Source organism: Watersipora subatra, chromosome 11, assembly GCF_963576615.1.
Source record: "Watersipora subatra chromosome 11, tzWatSuba1.1, whole genome shotgun sequence".
NCBI classification, from domain to species: Eukaryota; Metazoa; Bryozoa; class Gymnolaemata; order Cheilostomatida; family Watersiporidae; genus Watersipora; species Watersipora subatra.
In genome coordinates, this window is record NC_088718.1 from 23319672 (window position 1) to 23345379 (window position 25708).

The window sequence follows — 25708 nt, forward strand, 5'->3', positions numbered from 1 at the left end:
ACTCTCCTTGTGGCTTACTATTGCAAAGTTCTGCCGGTTGGCCAAAGATTTGTGCTCGTAAAGGCGTTTTTGTTCCTTTTTTAAAAACAGATACATTCTCCTCGTAAGTAGCTGCGGTCACTTCAACCTCAATTTCCAGACCTCCCTGAATGATTGGTGATCTTCTAAGAATGACATCTACCACCCTTGCAATCATTGTTCTTCGGTATATGATGAAAAATCTCTCTCACACACTAAAACAAATAATGAAGCGGTAGGGATGGAAAAAATAAGTATTGCGTTTCACCGAAGAACCAAAGTAAAATTCAACTAATTTAGTAAATGTGAAAAACTCATTACTTACCACAAGTTGTTGGCTTATCAAAGGCCTCCAAAGCGATGAATATTCGTAAAAACCTCTGGACGCAGCAAAAATTGTTTACCGTAGCTTAGCATGATCGCCTCGCAGTTGTAAGCTAAATACAAACCGGAACACACGGTGTGCGCATGCGTAGGAATAACTCTATAACTAGCAGCAATAGAATTAACTTTTCCTAGAGAGTGGCAGTTTTCAGCCGCGAATAAATTCATCCACGAATATGCATGAAAAGACAATTTTCGCGAAATATAACTCCGCGAATAAGTTCATCCTGTAGGGTAAATGAATGCTTCGAGTGTAAAACATAAAAAGACAAAAGGTACTGACTGAGGTTTACTAATATCAAGAGAGAGAGAGAGTGTTTCGACTAATCAGTGATGCTCTAGATTGTGAAACTTTTTGCAAACAAACACTGGTGCACAAGTTCACATTAGGTATTGGCGTTAAATTGCATACAAACGTGAATAATATCTACGGAGCAGTAAGTTGACAGGCTCCATGCAGCCTCCGTTCAGTGTGAGTAGGTGTTATCGCAACACCTCGAACATATGTGAGCAGGAGACGAGCGTATCAATTTTCATAAAGACATCGAAAATAGAACTACAGTTAAACTTACGCCTTTCAAAACATGGAGGTCCCTGAAAATGTCTGCTCCGGCCAGAGGTGGGCTCTTTACTTTGAATAAAAGTGCTGTTCCAGTCGCCCAGCGCAGGCTGACTTGCCATTCTAAAAGCAAGCAATGATAAGCTCAATCAGAAGGGTTTTAGGTTATACTAATCACCTATTAGCAAGGCTCACAACTAGATGTATTCTTAACAAACATGAAAAGGGGATATGGAATGCTTATGATAAAACAGGCAAGTATACATCAGAGTAAAGAATACAAATTATCAAAAACACTTGTTAGGAAAGAGGCTTTTAATAGCACTTGGACAACGGTGGCATGACAAATGAAAGAATGGGATAAGGGGGAGAAACGTGTCAAATGGGATAAGGGGGAGAAACGTGTCAAATGGGATAAGGGGGAGAAATGTGTCAAATGGGATAAGGAGGAGAAACGTGTCAAATGGAATAAGGGGGAGAAATGTGTCAAATGGGATAAGGAGGATAAATGGGACAAGAGACAAGTGATAGCAATGGGACAAGGGACCCGTGTGCTAAATGGGACAAGCGGGTGAAATAGCAAGGATACTACTATAGGAGAGAGTATGATCAAAGCGTTTTCGCATCCAGCATCCATTAATAACGAGTCTTTGTGTGAGCTGATGACAGGATATGCAGCCTGTGAATGCATGGCACTCATTTGTAACTCTAAACCACCTGAATATCATTATGTTTTCATCAAAGGACTTTGCAATTTAATTAAGGTTGTACAGAGACTGGCCAAGAGTGTCCTAGCGGGAGAGCAAGATCTGTGATGATTATTGTGTGACATAAGGTTAGAGTTGGGTAGGCAGCTCGTCGACTTTGTTATCTAATTACCGCATGAAAGTCGGCATCACTATATTTGTAAGGAGGTCATATCATCTTGAGGTAGGATCAATGAGTCTGTCTGTCTGTCGAATGAGTCTGACAGATTCTGCTACAAAACTTGTCAAACTCAAAGATTTACAACAAATTTGTGGTCGAAAATGAAACTCAAATTATGGAAGTCCCAGTTTGAATCTCTCTTCGTTCAAAAAGAAAAGATTGCGCGAATAAATGCTATTGACTAATGTTTACAAAATATATAAAAAAATGAAATCGAATCTTTCCACATCTGCCAAAGAGGTTTATACTAGAACAGGTACATTTCCTGTGAAAAATATAACGGAATGCTGGGAAATCGATAAAGGAAATGAGTTGTATGAGAGTGATCAGGCCGAGTGTTTGCTGGATGCCGAAGAGAACAATATGGAGGATGCTAAGACAATAAGAATGATTCGTAATTTTAAATTACTCCACTTTTCTGCATAATTGCTAATTATTGATATTTACTCAGGAAACAATAGCAGCCCAGCTGCTCCCAGTACAAGCAGATATCATCGGCTATTAGACGGTTAGCCTAGAGAAGGAGACTCTAGGTAGACAGACGGCCCAGTCTAGGGGAAATAGCTCAAGGCTATAATACTCTACTATACACATCACAGTCTAGACACTGACAGCTTCAGTTCATCCGAACCACTTTTAAATAACTTTTTGAATGTTCTTACTTTTCAGTAATAGGCTACTTGTTAGCTCTTTTAAAAATGCTTTTCATAGGAACTTGAGTCATGCACAAAGGAAGGTACATAGACGGTACCGGCGCGTCATTTACGCTAACCCCAAACAGCTGACCTAAAGCAGCGCCACGGCAGCATTGATGGAGTGTGACTCAGGTTAGCTTTGACATGAGCCACGGATGTTAATTAAGACGCCACTATACTGAACTTGTTGCTTGTATCAATGCATGGCGGTATCAAACACACATGTGGCTCTAATTACTATTAGGTCATTGTTGTTATTGAAAACCGCAAATGATTGTATGGTTGTAGATATTAATTACTGCGAGAGGAAAAGCCCTACTGCCTATGTAAGAAAATAAGACAGGGGCCTTCGACTACAGCCCCTTCTATAGGTTGCAATGTCCGAGACTATAGTGAGAGTGTCTCCAGTCTGGTAATAAGTACAGACGGTCCCCTATCGCCATAGTCGTATCATCTGCCCTCAACATCGTTGCTGCTGAGCTAGTCAAAAATATTCAATGACACTGTCCCAAATATCCCTTTACTTTTCACTATGTAAATCACATAGTTTGCACTTGATGTTCAGAGGAGGAAAAGGGAGAGAAAGGAAAGACATGATGCATTGACCAGGTCTAACAAAAGGATTTGACTCTGTGAGCAATTGAATTACTCAATAATGACTTGCACTGCTCACTTTATCTCACTCCTACAGTTCTGCATTAGGCAGCTGGGCCGGCTGCCAAACCAGCCGGTCTGCGAGTTAAGCCTTTGTTCTAGAGTTTGAATCTTAGCTGAGCTGCTCGTAAAGGCTATTTCACACTATATCGCCGTATCTCGGCGTTGATGCCACAAAACTTAGGTGATTGTCGATGATAACCATATTCACACTATCACAAACCTATCCAGCTTGTATCAGGAAATATTCTGTGACTTAGTGTTCACATTTCTCTTTTTAAATTTTCGCGAACAAATCTCTTTGTTTTTGCTTGCTGGAATTAAATACTAGTCCCGCAATGACTATCATAAACGGATATGAATAAATCACACTATCGCCGAAATGGTTCACATTTGAAAGGCGGTCGTCCATGATCGGGAAAGTTTGACAGCTGCAAACTTTCCCACTGGAAACTTTCATGACGAGTCCGCATTGCTTCGTCGATGCCATCGGTTCACGGTTCACATATCGACGATGAACATCAAAAGGAAAACGCAGACAAACGGCGATATAGTATGAACCAGCCTTTAGGCAACCAACAAAATTTAGCTAGTTTTGAAGAGTTAACACTGCTGGTCAACACTAGGTAGTACTGCTGACATTGTGGAGATTCACGCGCAATATCTGATGCATACAAACGGTAGTGCCACTTATTGGCTGGCAACTTCACTGATATATTACATTGCCTATCAATATTATACGCTGTTGACAAAAGCTTCCAGTATTTGCCTCATTTGGAGTAAACATGCGTAAATCAAAGTTGCTTGGCAAGGCTCCCACACTATCGGAATATACCCTGAACTCTTGACACGTTCCAATCTGGAAGAGTTGCTGATCTATAACCCAGCCAGCCTAGTGGGAACTAGAGAGGTTGTGACCCGTTCCCTTTGGTCTCCTAAGAGGTATTGATGTATCACTCAAGGGCTACCTATCCTGGGACGAAGTTCTCAGGCAGTGAGTGTGAAAAGCAGTGTTTGCTCATAGCAATTGTACGGCCATTGAATGACTGCGCAGGCGGTTCAATGGATGGCAGCCGACTGTGAGGTGCTGGGTAAATAAGCTAGCTCATGATATGTCAACAAGAGGCTCTCCCAGCAATGCATCGCTTGTTTTCTTACAATACATACAAATCAACTGCATAAATTGTGTGTTTTCACAGAAAAGAACCGGCTCTATCCTAAATAACTCAAGCATATGACGAGTTGTTGTCGTGAGCCGTACGGCGCCTGGTCGCTAATGGCCAAGTCACTACAACAACATCCCTACGCATCAACTCTTGGTGAGTCCCAAGCCAGACTCAGAGAAATGTACATCCGGCAAATTTGCAGACAAACCCAAGCCTGACTCAGAGAAACGTACTTCCTGCAAATTTGCAGACAAAATGAAGTCCGCAAAAGAGATGAACATTTTAATGGTTGTCTATGGAGGGTGCCTTCGGCAGGAGTATGATTCATTAATCGGCGTGTGCCTGGGTAGTTGTGATGACTATAAGGGAGGTATATTTATAAATAGACCGACACCATCTATAATTCTATACAGATAATAGGTGATACGACTGGAATATCCAGAGCATTGGGTTCTCTCTTGGGTAAAGTAATGGAGAAGAGTAACTGGAGGTTTTTAAATAGCGTCTAATCCTGATCAGTGTATCTGTTCATCCAAGTTTTATCTGTTGCTCAAAATCTTTCTGTACTTTTAACAAGCCTTTGCTAGACACAACTATTAGCAAGCATTTGCTAGACACAACTATTAGCAAGCCTTTGCTAGACACAACTATTAGCAAGCCTTTGCTAGACACAACTAAACAAGAAATTTATGAGGCTTATTTATGATTGTTACCGAAGAACTTGGAGCGGAAGACTCGAAAACGTCAACACAAAAACAGTGCTACAATTTACTCCCTTCAGATATTGAAGTAACGCACATTTAACTTTCAGTTTAGTACGAAAAACATACATTATTAAATATATAATTACATATGGCAGATATTGAAAGCTTAAACGGTAAAAAAAACTGGCAGAGTTTCATAAATTAGCCACAGCTCGTGAAAAGATGTGTTCTTTCTCAGAACGTATCATATTTTAAGAGATTTACAAATACGTACATGTCTCAGGTAAGGTTTGTCGTAAGGTTTGTCGTAAGGGTATACATAAGGGTATATGTAAGGGTATACGTAAGGGTATGCGTAAGGGTATACGTAAGGGTATGCGTAAGGGTATACGTAAGGGTATGCGTGAGGGTATACATAAGGGTATGCGTAAGGGTATGCGTGAGGGTATACGTAAGGGTATGCGTAAGGGTATGCGTAAGGTAATGCGTAAGGGTATGCGTAAGGGTATGCGCTAAGCATTGTTATGTATTGTGACAAACCTTATGTTAGGTTTGTCATAGACAACAAATGTCATGAGAGATGTTATGCAGCATTCGACAAAACTACCTTCTAAACCAGTGGTTCCCAACTGGTGGTCCATGGACCCCTAGGGGTCCACACGAGGTTTTGAAGGGGTCCGCAGGCTGGTGCCAGTATTGGTTTGTTAAGCTAGTTATTTACAGCTATTTCTGTCTTGTAGTGATTGGATCAATGATTTAAAACCCTAAAAGGATAGGTCACGGCTATTATATGGGCAAGGTTTAATGATCGAGCTCTGTTGGGATTGTGCTAGCCTGGGTTTTGGGGCTAATGCGATTCCCACGGGGTGGTCGCGTTGTTTTGTTAGGTTTTTTGGTACAGACTTTTATCACGTATGTGCATCAATCGCTGGATAGTACCTGATTTCCGGTTAGTAGTACAAAAAACTAAACCTCTAACCAGCAAACACATAATTCCCTCTCCCTCTCAGCGATATACTAAGATCCATGGAAAATAAAACATTTCAATTTACAATGCATTGTTATAAACACCAGATATTATGATGTTTATAAAGGAGTCCGTGGCTTTTAGATAAGGAGCTCAGGGGGTCCATGGCTCCAAGGTAGTTGGGAACAACTGTTCTAAACTAAACAGCAACTGAACATACCACTTCTTTTTTTCACATCATATGTAACACTTCAATAACAGTATGTTATCCAAAAATCCATAAATCTCGAACAGAACATACCCAGTTTTATGTAGTGGTGATATACTATACAGATTTTCTGTCAACTGTTGTTTTCACTCATATTCAAATGCCATTTAAGCGTCAACAAAGCTACCATATAACCTAAAGAACGTACAGCGGGTAAGTGGTGATATTGCAAGGAAGGCAAGAGGAAAGAGTTAGTCGCGCGAGAGAAAATGGAAGATGGCTTGAATATTATTGATTATTACTGGGGACAAACATTGTGTGATGCTTCAGCGAGGCAAATTCGGTAAGGCGCTTGCAGTGTATTATCACAGTTACCTGATTGGCTGATGGAAATTGGCTGCAGGCTGCGATCTGAGGTAATGCAAGGACTGATGGGTTGGCTTAAAGTTTGGATTTGACACGCTTTCCTTCGAAATCTACAAAAGTTATATCCACAATTGCAACATCGGAATTGCAACATCGGAAAGGCACTGGCTATCGAGAAGCAGTAGAATCTAGTGATAACAATAGCTGTTGATAACAAAACCTAGAGAACAATAGAGCTGAAGGCAGGGTATGGCAGGTGAGTCATACAATTATGACAGTAGTACCTAAACAAAACATTCGTCTGATAATCAGAGAGAGGAGTCGCTCGAAGGCCAGCCTGGCCCATAAAAGGCCACCCAAGTTGGGGTTGCTGATGTTGAGACTGACCAGGTAAATATGGTACCATGAAAACCAAGTACCATATTCTGGGCGGCCAAGAGTGAAACTGGATGGAAAATGAACAGTAGATGATCTTATAACACATCCATAACGTGATTTTCACTTAAATAAATAAAATACTTAAATAAAATATGTAGAGTTTTTGCTTCGTATTACGTAAAAAATTCCATATAATGTAAAGCATCAAATCGGTACAAGTTATCAAATTCAATTCGAATGAGAGTGCCATAGTTAGCCTTACTAGATAGTGTTTGCTCTCTCATCGCACTTGTGAGAGAAAACGATGTACAGTGGAACCTCGGTTCTCGAACTTAATCCGGTTCCAGAAGGTTGTTTGAAAACCGAGTGGTCCGAAATAAGAAACAATTATTCCCGTTACAATTGATGTATGTAAACTTTAATCCATTCCAAGCCTGAGATAACAACTTTAGTAAAGCATTTTTTTAACATTTCACACCATCAACTGTACTGTAGGCCCCCTATACTACATACTATAAATAAAAACGGGTAGATATAGATCATGTTTATTTTTAATAAAATATTTTCTATTTACGATGATGAAAACAGAAAACAAAAAGTAAACATTTCGTATGTTTTGCTCTTAAAACATCGACAACATTCTATGTTAAAATACAACACAAAAATTGCAGAGATTAATAACGAAACAGCGAAAAATACAAGAGCTCAGTTACATCAAAAATCGTGTAAAAAAGAAAATAGAAACAGCAATGGCATGTTTACTTCATATCTTTAAAAGAGAATTCTCCTCCAAAACAATTTAGAGTAACCTGAATGAAGGAGTTGTCTCCCTAGCAAATCTCTTCGGTAGAAGGACGTCGTCCCAGATGGCTCCTTGTATTTTGTAAAGAACCTATGAAGTGTAACTTGCTTCTCCCTTTGTTAGCGAATGTTTCCATGCTGTTTCAGGAGCTGTTTCGAACGTTTAATTCTAATGCACATGCTCCGGTTCGGTCGAGAACTGAATTTATGTTAGAGATCCGAGATGGACAAATCTCAATTTGTTTAGTCGAAAACCAAATTGGTTGAGGACCGAGGTTCCATTGTATAGGGATATCTCTATTATATACTAGCACCCTGGTAGTCTAGTATAGGGATATCTCTATTATATACTAGCACCCTGGTAGTCTAGTATAGGTATATCTCTATTATATACTAGCACCCTGGTAGTCTAGTATAGGGATATCTCTGTTATACATACTACTACCCTGGTAGTCTAGTATAGGGATATCTCTATTATATACTAGCACCCTGGTAGCCTAGTATAGAGATATCTCTATTATATACTAGCACCCTGGTAGTCTAGTATAGGTATATCTCTATTATATACTAGCACTCTGGTAGTCTAGTATAGGGATATCTCTATTATATACTAGCACCCTGGTAGTCTAGTATAGGGATATCTCTATTATATACTAGCACCCTGGTAGCCTAGTATAGAGATATCTCTATTATATACTAGCACCCTGGTAGTCTAGTATAGGGATATCTCTATTATATACTAGCACCCTGGTAGTCTAGTATAGAGATATCTCTATTATATACTAGCACCCTGGTAGTCTAGTATAGGTATATCTCTATTATATACTAGCACTCTGGTAGTCTAGTGTGCTGTGAGAGATCATCGGGTGTGTCGATGAAGCACCTAGGGAATAGGTAGTTACACAATTATTCAGAACCCGACAGGCAGAGGCGTTAGAGTGTCGGTCTACCAAGCTGAATGTCACGAGTCTCATTGAAAGCGATGTTTATCGTAACCTCTAACAGTGGCTACAGAAAAACAGATAGGCATACACTCCTCTCATTATAGCAAGATATATTTTTGTTTTGCTTCATTTCAGACATACACAATTTTTTTGTACAGCATTGACCTTTCTCCGTAGAAAAATGTGAAAATAAATTATTTAACTCAACATCGAAGGCGTACACTCGTTTCTGTAATCATGACTGTCCAGTCACTAAGTTTAAAAGTTAGTCTGATTTTTTTCCTATTTGAATTGCCAAAGGGGTGAGGTTCGGACGATCTTGGAAGGTATTAGGCAATTTACACGTATTTTACTGCTTGTATAACGTAAACTCCCTATAAATGTTCTCTGAATGGATATTTCAAGTTATAGGAATATCTATTGTATATATACGTATATATATATATTGTTTCACTGCGGTGACAGCAGTAGTTCCGCAATCTCATCCTATAACATTCTTGTCTTTGTCCTTAGAAAAATTTTATATTCATAAGAACTTCCAGTTCGCAGGCAAATCAAGAGTCATAGAAACATTTGGCGAATTACGACCTTGAAATTAACATAGATGGGCAGTAGCCTGGGAGACTGAATAAGATTACATATGCTAATGACATATGAGAAACAGCTGGGCCAGTCGAGAGCAGCCAGCAAAGAGCGGGAGTCGAAATTGCGGGTTGGCGTCAGTTTTACAAGTAATCTCATCAGCTAATTTTAGAGTTCATACAGAATAACCATCTGTTAATGTTGGTGCTTGTGTTATGTGGAAATCTACAGATGCACACTTGAAGCAACAAAAGGTATAAAAGGAATTACTGGAATGGGTCAAGAAATTGGTATCAATAAGATCAGTCCATATCCTGAACAGCTGGTAGTTCGGAGCTCATTTGTTCAAAATGGTAGAGTTACATTAAACGTATGTAATATGCAAACTTCACACAGCAAGTTATTAATATTCTGATTCATGTCACAACCGAGTATAGGGTTGTCTCCCTTGACCTGCCCTTGATGTGATAGTAGGTCCTACTGACAACTATATAATTTCACTGCTGTCTACGCATTGCTTCACATAACACGCTTAGCAAAACGATATTCATTCTTCATGAGCAGGCGGAACGGGGAAGTTTCGCATGTGCTATTTTATATTATTATTGTTATTTAAACAGGTTTGATACTAAGAAGATCCAAAATTAAGTAATAATAGAATTTTAGATCTTTAAGCTTCTACAATATAATATAATATAGATTATAATGATGAACAGTTATTCAAAATATACTTAGCTTCTGAAAAATGATCGTTTGAAACTGAAGTATGAGAGAAGCGCCACCATAATTGTATTCATACTAAGATTTTTGCTACAAATTGGAACGCCTTAAAAATCTACAAAAGTTTGGCGAATCAAAAAGGAGTTGATAATCACGTGTTAGTCATATTTTCAGTTAGTATAATGGATAGTTAAGTAGATCACATCATCGGCATCCTGCTCGGCTGCTGTGAACAAGCGTACCACAACGAACATAACCTTAGACTCTGACCTTCATTATAGAACATGAAACTACCGCTGTACTTAAAGTTGTCAGCACCTACTCAAACACCTTTGGTTGAATGACGGTACATGGTTATACATCCTACCTGATGAGTATTGAGTGGTGGAGGACTAGTAGGCACGGCCGGAGGCTGACGACTCCCGAGAGACATTTCGCAGATGTCCTTACTAATGAGATGTGTCTCCGAGTGAGCACCCCTCAGCTCTCCCTGCTCACAATAGGATGTACAAGCAATCAGATGGTTACGTCAAATAACATAAAAAACTGCTGCGATTTCCTGTATTATGTCATCACACCAGCCAGGCAACTGAACAAATAATTGGCGGGGTGGATGGATACTGTCAAATCAACTGATCTTTGGAAACTAGATTTCCTTTCGAGCGCTGATGGTCACGTGATGTATCGGAAGCAAAACTCTAGCGTCAACTGAGTACATCAGACAACCGATGAATCGCTTTAATTAGGGAATTTGTTTATATTAGCTGTATCTTTAAACACAACAAAACACAAAGTCAATGAAAACAATGGAGGTATTCGGACAAGCGCACCTGGCTGGTGCGACGACTACAATAGCCAAGCTAAGGAACTGAAATTGAACCGATCTGCTTGTCGGTGGCCAATTGGAAAAAGCAAACTACAAGCAAGACAAGCGGGAGGCGACAAGGACAACACTCTCACTTTAAACTTAGACTTTGCCATCGCAAACTTAGACAAAATCTACCATCAACAGGCTAACTTCCGAGTTTACTTAACAGAGGCTACTACTCCTGACACATAATATATATTTTAGTTGTCAGCAAATTATTCAGTTAAGTTTGAAATTTAACTTTACATTAAAATGCCAGAGTGAGTTTGAACAATTCAGTGTACTCAGTGCGGAGCAGTTGCCCTGAAGGGTGCCAGAGAGATGGTTTCTGGCATCCACCAGCTTATCGCTTACCCAAAACAATATAATATACCAACAACAGTTGAAAAGTAGCCAATAGAACTGCTTTAAAGTTATTTATAACAATATGTTTAAATGTTGTTAAATAACAAGTGGGTTTTTTAAATGTGATAATTTGTTTTTCGATAATCAACCCACATTAACATATATCTTTAAAGGTTGACTTGCAACAAAATTTACATTACAGTTATTCGATATGAAAAGATTCACCATGTCTTACTCTGTTGTGTTGTAGGTGCAAAATATGTGGAAAGATGATTACAAGCTCTTAAAAACTCAAAACGAACAGAAAACCGCAGACATGCGAGACCGCCGTAGTTTGGATTCTCTTTCCAAAACGGCTCAAATGTGACGTAGTTGTGAGAGATGGTTTCTGTTTACATTATTATGCAACCTTATTCGTCGAAATATTTTCACAAATATACTTCACGCATTCAATAAAACCATGTCTATTGTTCTTACGCGTCTATTTTATCGTCATCGTAATGCTGTCACTTAGCAGTGATATCCTATAACTTACCGTAAAAATTTGTTAAATTTTTTAGCCTTACCTTGAAGGAGTACATATCATTGTCTGATAATCACGACGAGCCTGTTGGTCACCTGTGATAATCGAAAGTGCTAGAGAAATTATTTGTGAAGTATTGGGTCACATGATCAGATTACGATTTACCGATTAGACCAAACCGAAACAAAAATGTAAAGTAGCGAGCATCTATATTTGATACGGGGTCTTCGGTAAAACCCGAAGTGTTTGTCATAAACTAGTGCCACGAAAAGTTTTATATAGAGCTTTTTATTGTCCTTTCAATTCACGTGAGAACATCACGTGACAAGACAATAACCAAATTTCATGACTACGTCATCAAAATAAAGATATTCCAATCTACGGTGGCTTTTCGTTTTGGAGCTTTTAAGAGCTTGTAATCACATTTCCACATTTTTGGCACTTACAAGACAACAGAGTAAAACATGGTGAATATTTTGACACCAAATAACTGTAATGTGAATTTTGTTGCAAGTCAACCTTTAATAGAACCGTAATACAAATAAGGTAAGGATGACAAAAGGTAAGGGAGCACCTGCCAGGGAAGTGAATTCACCGGTGTTAGGGGGTATTACCAGTGTGCATATCACTAGCCGTACTAATTAGAAAGCTCACAAACAAAATTTTAAACCAGCCGTTTGAAGGAATCAAGCTATTTTATAGCAAAAGCGAGGCTTTAGCCTTTATTTATTGCAATAACGTAACCTAATGTAGCTACTTTGACATTTCTCTCAGCCACTGAAAATTCGTCTTCCGATCATAATCACGAACAAGCATGGCATACGATTGTTGACAAGTTGTGAACAAAAGAGTTCCAAAAGGCAACATGTAACAATGCATAGAGCTGCTAGCGCCTCCATGGCCTTAGCTACTGCATAGCTAGAGCTAATAATAAAAGTACCTGTTGTGAAGGCAGGTGCTGATGTGTCGGGTGTGAGAGAGACTCAAGAACTGACAGCACCTGCAGATAGTCCTGTGACAGCTCCTCTGCATATCTCATTGCCAATGCAGTAAGCATGGAAACATTCCTCTCTCCCGCCTGCAATTCAACAGTTCTTGTATGCAAAACATATGCCATCGCTATGGTTACGCAGGCTTCCTCAGACCGCACAAACAGACGTGAGTGAATTTATTTCCTGTGACACACGTGAGTAACAACAAATGTACATATAACAGAGATGTTCAGCTTACATCAGCATGTTATAAATGACTAATTAAATATTGATGAATAATACTCAAAGATTTGCACAAAACAAAGAGAGGTCCAGGATAAAAACTAGTCAAATTAGTTATTAAAAATTGAGGAGTGGTTTGGCAGCACTGGAGTAGGTTGTTTTGACAAGCGGGGCAGGTGCCGCTAGCACTGTAATGACACGCTACCTTAATGAGAGAGGCCATAAAACAATAGAAAGTTCCTAGTTGACCTGACAGCACTTTTCAAAGGGTTGTTAGACACAATATAAGATAGAGAAGCAAAGGAGTTGTATGCACTGGTTGACCCTAAATGGAATGGGCTATGATAGGTTCCTACTGATACAGTCAACCACTGCTCACGATCACTTTTCCATTTGTGCACGATACAAAAGTCAAATTCTTTGACCCCTTATAATACTTAGTTTTTTGAAACCTGGTAATAGTGGTTCTGCAAGTAAATGTGGATAGATAAGGCACAAATATAAAAGTAGTAAAATACGTTTAACTAGCAGACAACACCACGTATCTGTTGCACGTATCTGTTGGAGTATCGGTCATATTTAAAGTTGTAAGTTGAAGTTCCCATACGATGCAACTTTTTTCTAAACACCCAACCATAGCTACAAGTGGACGAACAACAGATGGACGAACTCTGTTCTTATTATAGAAAAGATCCCTAGATTTTGGTAATTTCAAATTGTTGAACATTCAACATATAGTTAACATATGTGAATAATTAGAAAGATCGTCAGTTGCGACAATAAAGAGCAGAGGATAAGTATGCACACAGTTATTCCTAGATATATGGAAGTGGTCCATTGGCACATGTATTAAAATGTTCTTTTTCCTAATCTTTAGGTGTGGCTTCAGATGAACACAACGCTTACTCAAATAGTAACGATTATGTCATTAATCTAATTTTTAACATAACATTTAGTTTTTGCATAGTTGTATATAACGCATTAACTTTAATGCTACAAGTATTTCCATGCAGTAATTACTGACAAGTATACTAAAATCAACATCATAATCGACATCATTACAAGGAAACATATGCTCCAGCATATAAAACTTTCAAATTATAAAATACATTCACGTTCGACTGGCGTCTGTGTCGACAAAGAGACTGACACATTCATTCAACTCGTGATAAATAATTGATAATGAATCTATTTCATTTTAATGTTAAAAACCACGGTATCCTACAAATGGTCATTCAGAAAACAAACTTGTCACTGCGTATCACCAAACATTATAATAGAGTAACATTATTAATTGAGTAATCAAGCAATTTTATTTAGACTTGAAAAGCACCATATTATGTGTTTGAACTTATATTTGACGCACGAGTTTTCAGTTGGTAGACTGACACTCTACTGCCTACGATATCTTATGGGGCAACAACTGCCAGACTACTAGTACTATCAGACTGAAGTGATCTTCGAGATGAAGGTATCGTTGCAATGGAACACCTCAAGCGCGTCTACCTGCAGTAATAACTGCAAATTATACCCTTTCATGCGATACACCAACAATCGCTCTACTCTACATTCTACCGGATACTCTCATTGGTCAACAAGAAAAACTATTTAAATAGCTCTCAAGGCCCCTCGTGTTCTTATTATTATTTGTGTTACAATTTGTTACAGTAGTGCCCGTGCATATAACAATCATATAGCACGCAGGTGAAATAGGTGTGTAATGCTAGTACTAGCATATTACCATCTAATATTTTCAAGAAAAATAAGAGTTCTACAAGAGAGAAAAAGAGAAAAAAATAAGAGCTTTATTAAGTTCTACTAAACTTTACCGCAGAGACTGGCCTCTGGTTAAACAGAAATTTCTGGGCTAAATCCGTTATGATTACCAATGGAGCGACCGACATAATATCGCAGCCAAGCTGCATAGACGGAAGAGAACAACTCCATTTCAGTACAGCTGATGCATCAGGTGCAGCCCGTATTGCGCAAGCGAGCCAAGAAAAACAGCAAAGGTAAGCATCTGGTACCGCTAATACACACGAACTCACTAGGATTCATGTGTATTAGTAGCACAGCCACACCAGCAAAGATCGGTCAGCATCGAAATTGTCTAATATTGCTGTCGTATGCTTTGACGTTTACCAATGAGGAAGACCAATGTCCAAAAGTGAAGGAGCCAAGAGAGCATTCAGCAGAATTCCACAAAATAATTACAGTGGTGAGCCAATGGAATGATAAGCAAGGGTTGATTATCACAACAAACACAGGCAATGGGCTGTTGGATTATTTTCTAATCAAAGCCATCCATTTAGCCTGTGTACTCTCCTTAGGCATACGATATCCACTCATCAGTACATTGTGACTCACAAATTGATCACTGCACAAGCTAAGTATTCAGTTACAGCTGCGCAAACAGAACTAGCGAAAGAAAGGCCTGTTTGCACTAGGTGGCAGGAGATGAAAGAAAAACAAAACAAACGTTTGATTGCTTGGACGTAGAATGGATCAGTTCAATCTAATGTTATATCAATGTAGACTTGCTATAAGGTCTCTATTTCAGACTTGTATATGTAGGGGGTCACAAGGCTTGCCATGCCAGTTGAACCGCAGGTCCTCTCAGCAGAGCTGCAAGAGTGGCTGATTTCAACCCAAATTGGTCAATCCTATGTAGGCCTATGTAAACCTATAGCTGTGCCACATGTCGCGGCCCACACAGCCCGAATCCTTGCTGATATAAAGTTTGCCTATCATCATGATGATGTAATAGCAGGCTATTTCAGAAAATTTGCTTTTTCTACATCCAACAGTATTATATTAAAATGATGGTGATACAGCGAAATAGAATATATATTATAGAGCAATGGCTTGTACAAACACTCTATGATTCGGTTATGCATCAAGTTAGTAGCAGAGACAATACGAAGGTTTTATAGGTCCTACATATTTTCAAACCAGTTATTTTATGATGACAAAGGTATAATAGATAGCCCGAGTACCAGCCTACACCTAGATAGAGCGCATTACTGGATATGAGTAAGGGTTAGTTAGTTCACTATTAGAGGCTTCAGTCAGAGAACGTTGGGTGAAAGCAGGTTATACATGCGTGCTGTCTACTGTCTAGCCTTACAGAGATTTCTAACATCAACCATCATATGACAATGACTTCGCGCTCGCTGCTCGTTGACAAAGAAGCTTTTATGCATGCATGTTTATTGCTGCTAATTTTCTAGACAGCAGTAAATGCGCTGTCCCAGGCTCATATCTTCATGAGATAACGGACAAGCTTTCCTCAACATGCTCTGAGCAAACCAAGCACAATAATTCACAGATGAGAGCGTCGCAATGTCAATACAATCATAGTTAACCTGTCCGTATTGATTAGTATGACTGTATTGTGTGTGACCATCGAGGTCTCCATTTTCCTCATTGCGAAGGGTCGGGTGAATCACCAAGCTACATATTATAAGCATCCTCCGCCAACAACTTCAGAACTATGATCTAATAAAACCTTGCTATAGCTGTAAAACTGGACTATGTATGATCTTCTATCCCATAGTTATCAAGTCTCAAGGTCGTGTTAAAAGGTCGAAAACAATTTCATATTTCAGTAAACGTGTAAGTGGTAGAGTCCTTGCATGACTACCATATTAAATCTATCTCTTTTCTAGACAATTAATTATAAATAAATTAAATTAGAGCGGAAGGTCAAATGAACACAAAATACTCATGAATCTTAACCATAGAATTGTCTTCCCTAACCGGAGTAATTCCCACAAAAAGGGTTCAAACCTTATAAAAGCTGCACGTTTCTATAAAACTTTCAATGCGGCAGTTCAAGGTTATTGTCACCTTGAGGTATAATCATGAATACCAGAGCCGAAGCTACTTCAATAGTTGTCTCCCCTAACCAGTGCAAGTGTAGCTATAAAATTGTGGTATGATATGAAACACCATAAGACGCTGCTGAGAAACATATATCAACTCTCCTTTGACCAGTGCTAACTGGCATAATTACATATCGTATTATCTAAATGCAGTCATGTGCCTTTGTAAAACGCATTCATTAAGGTGTGAAGGTTTCATTGCTAACGATTTTCATCTACGTAAAATAATAACATCATTTTATATTACAGCAAATGTGAATGTTTAATAGCGATGTCCGCCTGTTAAAAACACAATTACCCATAATGCTAAGTGATAATGGCGGATCTAGCCTAAGCAAGTGTAAGACAGGACTGTTATTGGACGTCTCAATGCCAAATGTTATACAATTGCTGGAGGGTGATACGCGTTGCAAGGCATGTAATAATCTAAGTACACTCTTTGTGATAGACAATGAGAGACTCGTCTGACACACAAAGGAATATGCCTCAACCATGACATGCAAGAGTTGAGTTAAGCACTAGAGCCAAGTAACAACTAAATCAAGACCTCTCACCACAACTCTGCAGATGTTGTTAACCTTTTCATGTCTGCATTCGGTACATTCGGTACTTACGCTGAAGCAACAATCTTTACTATAATAGGAGCCATGTGCATCTGTAGCATGGTTGGATATTCGACAAAAAATTGCACCATCCGGAATTCAAACTCACAAAATTTACCTAGATTGAACAAAACTCTCTAGCATCTGCGACAATCTAAGGCTTCCCATATTATGGAATAATTGTATGCATAGTTATTACACCTGATGAACTCTCACGGCACACTAGACTGCTAGGGCGCTAGTGCAACCTGAAAGGTGTCTCTAGGATCTCAGACGATCTAAGATGTTATAGTTGAAACATAAGTGTACTTGAAATGCATCAGCTACATACATGTCGGTTGGCATCTCTAAAATTATTGATTGTTTGAGGCCGAGATGTAGATAGTCATCAATAATTTAATGTTAAAACAAACAACAACCTGCCAACTTCCTCCGGCAGCCTATTGTTAATCGAATGCTAGAGTCATCGGTCACTCTCAAACAAGATTCGCTCAGCCTACCGCGGTATGATGTCACAGAGCTTGTAGTGTGGGTGCCATGTGTTACTAATTACCATGCAACCTGCAGTAATTTTGAATCATATCCATATGGTTGCCGTGTAAAACACAAAATAGCTGAGCATAGACTGACATCCCCAACAGCTTAGCGATAGGGTGTCGATATGGCGCGCAATTGTTATGTCTAAGGCTTGTTGCAGGTGGTACAAACTTCCACATGTATTTGGTAGCAATTAGCAGCAGGTTAGCCGATGTGGCAAGTTCCCATGACCAACAGGGTGGCCTAAGAGTGGAATGGCTGCCGCATTTGTTTACACCATTCTGAAGCATTACAGATAGTGAGCAGACCTTTTTAGCTAGAACCACTTTTAAAAGGAAATGATGCGGAGCTCACGAGGAAAGTGGGTATTAGATTTACAACTGAGAAAAGTTTCAAATCATTAGGAAGAGGGTGGAGACTGAGCAAAACAACGGATAGAGGAAATTGCAAAGAAAATTTCCCATGATTTACCCGCAACTCGCAGACACTCCATCTAATATGTCACAGTGCACTCCCCAAAAATGATCATTAATATTGAGTCCCAAAGACTTATTTGCATGATTGACAGTTTTCCAGGCCTCCTTTATGGGATAAATATAGATTATTTCCCTTATTAAGGCCAATTCACACTTTCTCATTTCCCAATACATCTAGTATTAAGTGCAGGCTCATACACTGTAAGATTTATGGGGTTCAACTTAGCCTGAGATGTCATACGACTCCAGCTCCTACTTGCTGAGCGGGAAAGCTGTCAAATTCATTTAGCACAACAGCATGATATGCTGCCACTAATTTAGCTGCTAGGCTAGATAGTTTGCAAAAACTTACCTGAATATGCACAAGAGACCGGACATCCACTTGCTCTTGTTCAAGTTTGCTCCTAACCAGTCTTTCTATAGGAAGTGGCAAACTTATGGCAGCTGTAGAATACGCTGCTGGTCCACCTGAATTCGAATGAGTTTGTACAAAAGCGCTGTGATTAGGCCTTGGCGAAACATCGTAAATTAAGTCTCTCTGGGTTGACTCACAAGATGGTGAAGTCTTTTGTAACGAACGTTGATGCATTTTAGCTCGATTAACTTCTTCCAGGGTAAAGTACACGGATGTCGCACCTTCACATTTCAGTCTGTGAACCGAGTCCAATATTATTTTTCTGTGAAGCGGATTTGTAACGCCAATAGCATCTAAATCTTCATCCTTTATCAACTTACAGACTTCCAGTTCATCGTAGCCATTATCACAGAACGCTGCTGCATATTGTGGCATTCCCAAACTCTGGAGCCAGTTTAAGATTATGCTGTCTTGGTCAGTGTTCATATTGTTTTCTTGTCTGTCTCAACTATAAAGGTAAATAATGCTATTAAGCAAAATTGTAATATATGAACACAAAATTGATATCGGTCTTGCCTAAAAGGTGGCTAGGAACATTAATTAATAATTTGGCGAAACCGGATGTATGTTTAATAATCATGAGTACGATACATACCTGCACCTGTTAGATCATGCTGCTACCCTAAATATTATTTAGCGTAATATGTCGCGTTACATGCTCGGAAAGCTGTTTCTAGTCGCTTCAACCGCAGTAAACTGTCATTTATCGATTGGCGTTGCTCTTCAACTGGTCGCTAACCAAGCGTGCCTTCTGCTCCAATCCAAGTAGTCAAACACTTTCAACCAACCGCTTCTCACTCACACTTTCAGGTTTTGTCAACTTTAGCCTGATGACGCGGAGATCTTTTACAATACTTCTTCTGGCCACCCGTTAATAAAATGACTTACTAGCTTTGCGAAGCATTCGCAGCCAGGAAGAATACCTAAGCTCCGCCCACTAGTCAAACTCGCCATTATCTAGGAAAGACAAGAGGAGACAAGTCTGACTTATGATGAGGCTAGCCGATCATCGAAACAGCACTGATAAAGTGCATATCTAGTTGTTGTGATGCTATCAGGCTGTGGGCGGAGCAGACAATAGAGCTCTAGAAATGAAGTTGCTCGGGCCCTTCAGTGGCAGTTTCTGCTGTGATGTAGACCAATTTAGGCGCAGGAGTTCAAAATTATGATTTATGCGTTTCCACAGCTGATATTTTTTTGCATGGAAAAGACTAAAACAAAAGTGAAAAACAAAAAATTGAAAGACAAAACTAAACTAGAAATTCCACTGTCATACAGCCCACGACCAAAGAGATATTGGAAAAAAGAAAGTGTACTGATGGTTGAGAAATGCAATATTAGCAGTCAGATGGCACTGCAGTGCAATAGGATAACTGCAATGGTAGCTGTAATGTACTGGGTGTGGGTGTTATTATATACAACAAATAGCAATAATGAAAGGAAAAGATTATATGTTTATATCTCTCCCCCTGCAATAGGAGAAATGCAATATTAGAAGTAAAATGCACTGATATTATTTAGAATAACCAATATTATTAATACAGTAATAATATAAAACCAATGCACAATTTTGTTTACATTTCAAAACGCCATAGCTAGCAATATCAAGAAGTTGTGATATTTATATAGATTTTTAGAAAATCTGTACGACGTAGTCATTGTTCTGTAGTCATCCAAACTTATAATTAAATATTGTAATAATCTCCTAATAATAACAATTTCCTTTACTTACACTGCGTTGGACATCAGTTAGAATACGAAAGTACTCAAAAGTGTCTAAAATGTCAGTTACTTTGAAATCGGCAAAAATGAAACTATTTCATTACTCCTACGTTAATTACAGAAACTTTCGGCGATTTGACAATGCTATAGACTGGTGAAACGTGCACGTTATTTTTTCGTGAAATGCGCACGACTTAATCGTTCTATTCTCTGTCGCTCGGCGTTTCAATTTCCGGTCTTAACTTTGATAAAAGTAAGGCTTAGCAAGTTTTAATAACGATTTTCGGCCAAATAAATCTGTCTATTTGTGTATAATCCGTTCAGATGGGTAGGTTTGAAGAGACTGTCGACAATTTACAAAGACTTGGTAACATATTTAGATAGGCTTATATGTGTTTTGTATCGTCGTTATACTTTAACGATTCTACAAAACGATGGTTAAATTTGTTGATGAGATTTCGAGACAAGGGTTTGCGACTTTGTTGATGAATAATATTCGTAAGTTGTGTGCACATGCATTTATCATAAAAACTCTCAAACTTCGCTCCGCTCATTTGGTTGTGGGATTATATCTACTTATCAGTAGATAAGTAGATACTTCATTCAGACTACTTGATCCGGAAAGGGTGGTTCAGCTTAATCAATTTGGTTTTTTGAGAAATCATGTCTGAAGTCTTGCGGAAAATTCCACTGTTTAACTTGATTGGTTTCCTTAGAATTCCATTCAGTTTGCGCTCCCTTTTCCTCACTAAATCAAATTGATATCAAAATTTTGAACCACTCTAAAGCAACAGAAGTACAATAATACAAGTGACCAGTTTTGATGAAAAAGCAAAAAGGCAACTAATAAATTGAGAGCATAATTCTGTATTTAGAGACTCATTCTCTGTGAAATAAAAATAAAGACCCTTTGATCTACATTGAACTACATCACACGGTTATAATAATCACCTTACAGTAGTTCCTTGGTGTGCGGTACACAGCTAAGAAACATAATTTGCTTATAAACTAATAAACGTTAAGGTCATAGCCTTAGAACCTGTGTTAACATCAGAGCATCTCCGATTGTAAGTAGCATCCTGCTACTGATCAATATATTTAGAACTGTAAAAATAACTAGTAAAATTGATTGAGATCACATCTTTGTCGTCGGAGTCATAAAGAACAGTCTAAGTTAAGCCTCTTCGTCTGTCTCTCTCCTCTTTCGCAGTTTGCACGTCTTTCTTGAGAGCATCAAGCAAATACTGGAGCTTCTCTGCAGGCATACCATCGACTAGTTTTGTTATATCTTGTGTGAGATGGTGAGCTTCCTCTACAACATAGCACCATGTAAACGATTATATCACCTGTCCTGTGTCATTCACCAGGATGTACCTACTACATGTACCTTTAGCAGTTTGAGACCTAGTCTTGTATACATGCGGGTCCCTGATACTAGACCTAGTATTGTATACATGCAGGTTCCCTGATACTAGACCTAGTCTTGTATACATGCGGGTTCCCTGATACTAGACCTAGTCTTGTATACATGCGGGTTCTCTGATACTAGACCTAGTCTTGTATACATGCGGGTTCCCTGATACTAGACCTAGTCTTGTATACATGCGGGTCCCTGATACTAGACCTAGTCTTGTATACTTGCGGGTTCCCTGATACTAGACCTAGTCTTGTATACATGCGGGTTCCCTGATACTAGACCTAGTCTTGTATACATGCGGGTTCTCTGATACTGGACCTAGTCTTGTATACATGCGGGTTCCTTGATACTAGACCTAGTCTTGTATACATGCTACTGTTCCCTGATACTAGACCTAGTCTTGTATACTTGCGGTTTCCCTGATACTAGACCTAGTCTTGTATACATGCGGGTTCCCTGATACTAGACCTAGTCTTGTATACATGCGGGTTCCCTGATACTAGACCTAGTCTTGTATACATGCGGGTTCTCTGATACTAGACTTAGTCTTGTATACATGCGGGTTCTCTGATACTAGACCTAGTCTTGTATACATGCGGGTCCCTGATACTAGACCTAGTCTTGTGTACATGCGGGTTCCCTGATACTAGACCTAGTCTTGTATACATGCGGGTTCCCTGATACTAGACCTAGTCTTTATAAAACAAAGAAAAAGAACCATATAGAGTGAATAGGTTTTATGAATAAAAAAAAATAGTTTTAGTTCTTGTTTCTTATGATGAGAAGTTTTCTAGCTTTGTCTAGTTCTGTGCTTTAATTACTAAGAACTTCAATCAGTGTGTCATTATAAACTAATCTGTCGGCAGCCATCTTTCATTTCTTATCTCGTTTGAAATGCTCTCAGTATTTTGGTGTCTCGAGAATTACTAGTCCAATCGGTTAGCAACTTTGGTCGGGACAAGGGTGAAAACATAGAGGCAAAACGGCCAAAATTTCAAAGTGCTAAGCTGAAAGTGGAAAAAACAAAGCAAAGTTAGTCAAGATCTGATAAAAAAATTAACAGACTGAATTATCCCGCTTTGTATGTGTTAACTGATCATATTTAAAGTAAATAAAGTTATTTTAGTAGTTAAAAGAGATAAAATAAATACTATTATGAGTTTTTAAATTTTCAAAAACAGTTTATTAATGTTTGGTTACAATGTTGATATAGAGCTCAGAGCTTGGTGAGCAATAATATAACATACAGTTTCTGAGTTTTCTTTACAATAGCCTTAGTTTCCGATATATACTGTGCTCCTGACCAACGTTGACAATCGGCGCAACTTTTCATATTTTGTACAATGAGACAATAATGCTATTGCTATAGAGTCAAGGCTATACAACAGTTTCACATGACTCTTACTAACACAGCACATCAATGGAACTTTCAGTACTTGTCAAAGAATGTCGGAGATATGTCACTCTTTAATTTGTTCAAATAATTAAACTAAGCTCTAGGTTTGCACTAGTTGTTCTCAATAGAACTACTTTGTCCTGTTACTGTAGGTGGTAAAAATAAACCCATAGATCTAACAAAGAGTATCTAGTAACAATGTTGATGCCCCAAAGAAATATCATGGTCATTCATCCGCAAGTCTATGATAAATGCACTATTAAACATATTTATGAGTGTTAACTAATAACTTCAACATTTATAATGGACTAGTGCACCGGCAGTCTAGTGTGCCGTGAGAGATGGCCTGGTCTAATATCTAACGGAAAATTATAGATCCTATTGGACAATCGATGTTTCCAGTTACAATAAGATTGAGTCGGCTCGCTAAAAGCCGGAAACCCAAACTGATGTTGTTTGTGTGTTTGCACTGAAGATCCATCTACATGTAGTACCGTCTAATAGTCTCCTACTATATCCAACTCTATCATCCAACTAAACATTTACAATATCCATGATTGTATATACTCCTGACCATAGGGCTCGTTAGCTTTGGTAGAAGATGAGTGAAGAAGAGAAAGATGTGAGGCGAGTACAATTTCAGGCCCGTATTCCCAGGAGCAGCTGGGCGGCTCAGCCGCTCCTGGAAATACGGGCCTGTGCAGGGAAGGTGCATCACTAGTTTATAATCATTGTCAACACAACTTGTAGTATATATATAACAATGACAGCACAATAAATCAGCGAGTCAAACAGGAAACTCACTCAATCGGAAATATCGATTTTCGAATAGGATCTATAATTTTCCATATCTAACAGTTGTGAAAGGTGGTCAGTTAGCACAGTGGTTATATCTACCATGGTGAAAGTTGTGAGTTTTAATACTGCATGATGCTATCCCATCTCCCAACCTCCAACCATTGCGCCGGGTAGACACGCCTCCAACCATTGCGCCGGGTAGACACGCCTCCAACCATTGCGCCGGGTAGACACGCCTCCAACCATTGCGCCGGGTAGACACGCCTATTATTATAGGTAGTAAAAACTAGATGACTGCTCGGCGTTGCCCGGCTAATAAAAAAGTCTTTGCACAGAAAACTTATTTTTATTCAACATATACAACATTAACCATTTTAATTTTTAAAACTTTATCTCATGAGAAAAGTTTATTCGTGTCATTTAAATAAATGAAGAAAAAAGATAAACAATGAGTACATAGAAATATGTGTATAAAAAAAGTTACTGGTGCAGCAGAAGCTCGTTGTATTCAAAGATTTGATGAACGATACTGGTACCTCTCAATACTGACACAAATACCTCTCAATACCTCTCAATACCAGTACAAACGTAAAAATGAGATAATTGAACTGTCTTTGTCTGATACTTTGTTTGACTGAACGGAGAAAGAAAGGAAAGGCAATTCCTACTCGAGATAATACAATTGTTCACGTTCAAAGCATTTTTCGTTTACAGATTTACATAGCGGAATGCATGGAGTTGCCCGGGTAATAAAAAAGTCTTTGCACAGAATATTCACTTGTATTCAACATATAAAAACATTTACCATTCTAACTTTCAAACTTCATATCATGGGAAAAGTGTTTTGTACGTTTCAAATAAATTAAGAGAAAAATCAAACAACTGTAAAGGTTTTCAAACTTTTTCAATCAACTGTAACTTTTAAATTTCAGATCATGAAAAGAGTGTTTTGTTGAATTAAGTTAAGAGAAAAAATAAAACAACTATAAAAGTGTTTAAATGTAAATATAAAACAACTTATAGACATATGAACAAACATCTATTATTAATGAATATAATGTCCACATGTATGAGACTCCGACTGTCTACGCTATTTTTAGAGGCAGCAGGGCACAAGCTAAATTACTAATATGAATCTAATAGCTAGTAGTCTTGTACTAGTACATTTAGCGACCACCTGAAGGTTGAGAAGGGGCTTTGACTCATTCGTGTAAGAAATTGTGTATCACTTTTATTACTCAGTCTAATAGACTGAGTCTATGAATGTGTTACAACTAACCTGCAAGGATTGTCACATGATTTCTTATGACATTCTCGCGAGAAAAATACATAAACATGTTACAACAAACAATACACAAACTAGAGCTTTGTGTTTGTAGGATGTGAAAGGTAAAAATTGATAGTATTAATGATTCAGATATTGATGACATTGATGGAG

The 25708-nt window shown here is 38.6% G+C and overlaps 2 protein-coding genes across 3 annotated transcripts in view; both read right to left on the reverse strand.

The window, feature by feature from the left end:
• The window catches only part of LOC137408342 (uncharacterized), a 35760-nt gene extending 16067 nt beyond the window's left edge, over positions 1–19693 (reverse strand). For both annotated transcript variants that reach the window (XM_068094837.1, XM_068094838.1), the window contains exons 1-6: positions 19533–19693; positions 18875–19385; positions 12750–12887; positions 10441–10563; positions 6658–6758; positions 975–1084 (exon numbers count right to left, since the gene is read on the reverse strand). In XM_068094837.1, the coding sequence (XP_067950938.1) occupies positions 975–1084; positions 6658–6758; positions 10441–10563; positions 12750–12887; positions 18875–19363 (961 nt within the window). In that variant the 5' untranslated portion in view covers positions 19364–19385; positions 19533–19693. The remainder of the gene's footprint in view (positions 1–974; positions 1085–6657; positions 6759–10440; positions 10564–12749; positions 12888–18874; positions 19386–19532) is intronic.
• A 2150-nt stretch (positions 19694–21843) lies between these two features.
• Positions 21844–25708, reverse strand: part of LOC137408617 (PC3-like endoprotease variant B) — a 45469-nt gene continuing 41604 nt past the window's right edge. Inside the window, exon 17 of the mRNA XM_068095205.1 lies at positions 21844–21965. The gene's annotated coding sequence lies outside the window, so the exon portion shown is untranslated. The remainder of the gene's footprint in view (positions 21966–25708) is intronic.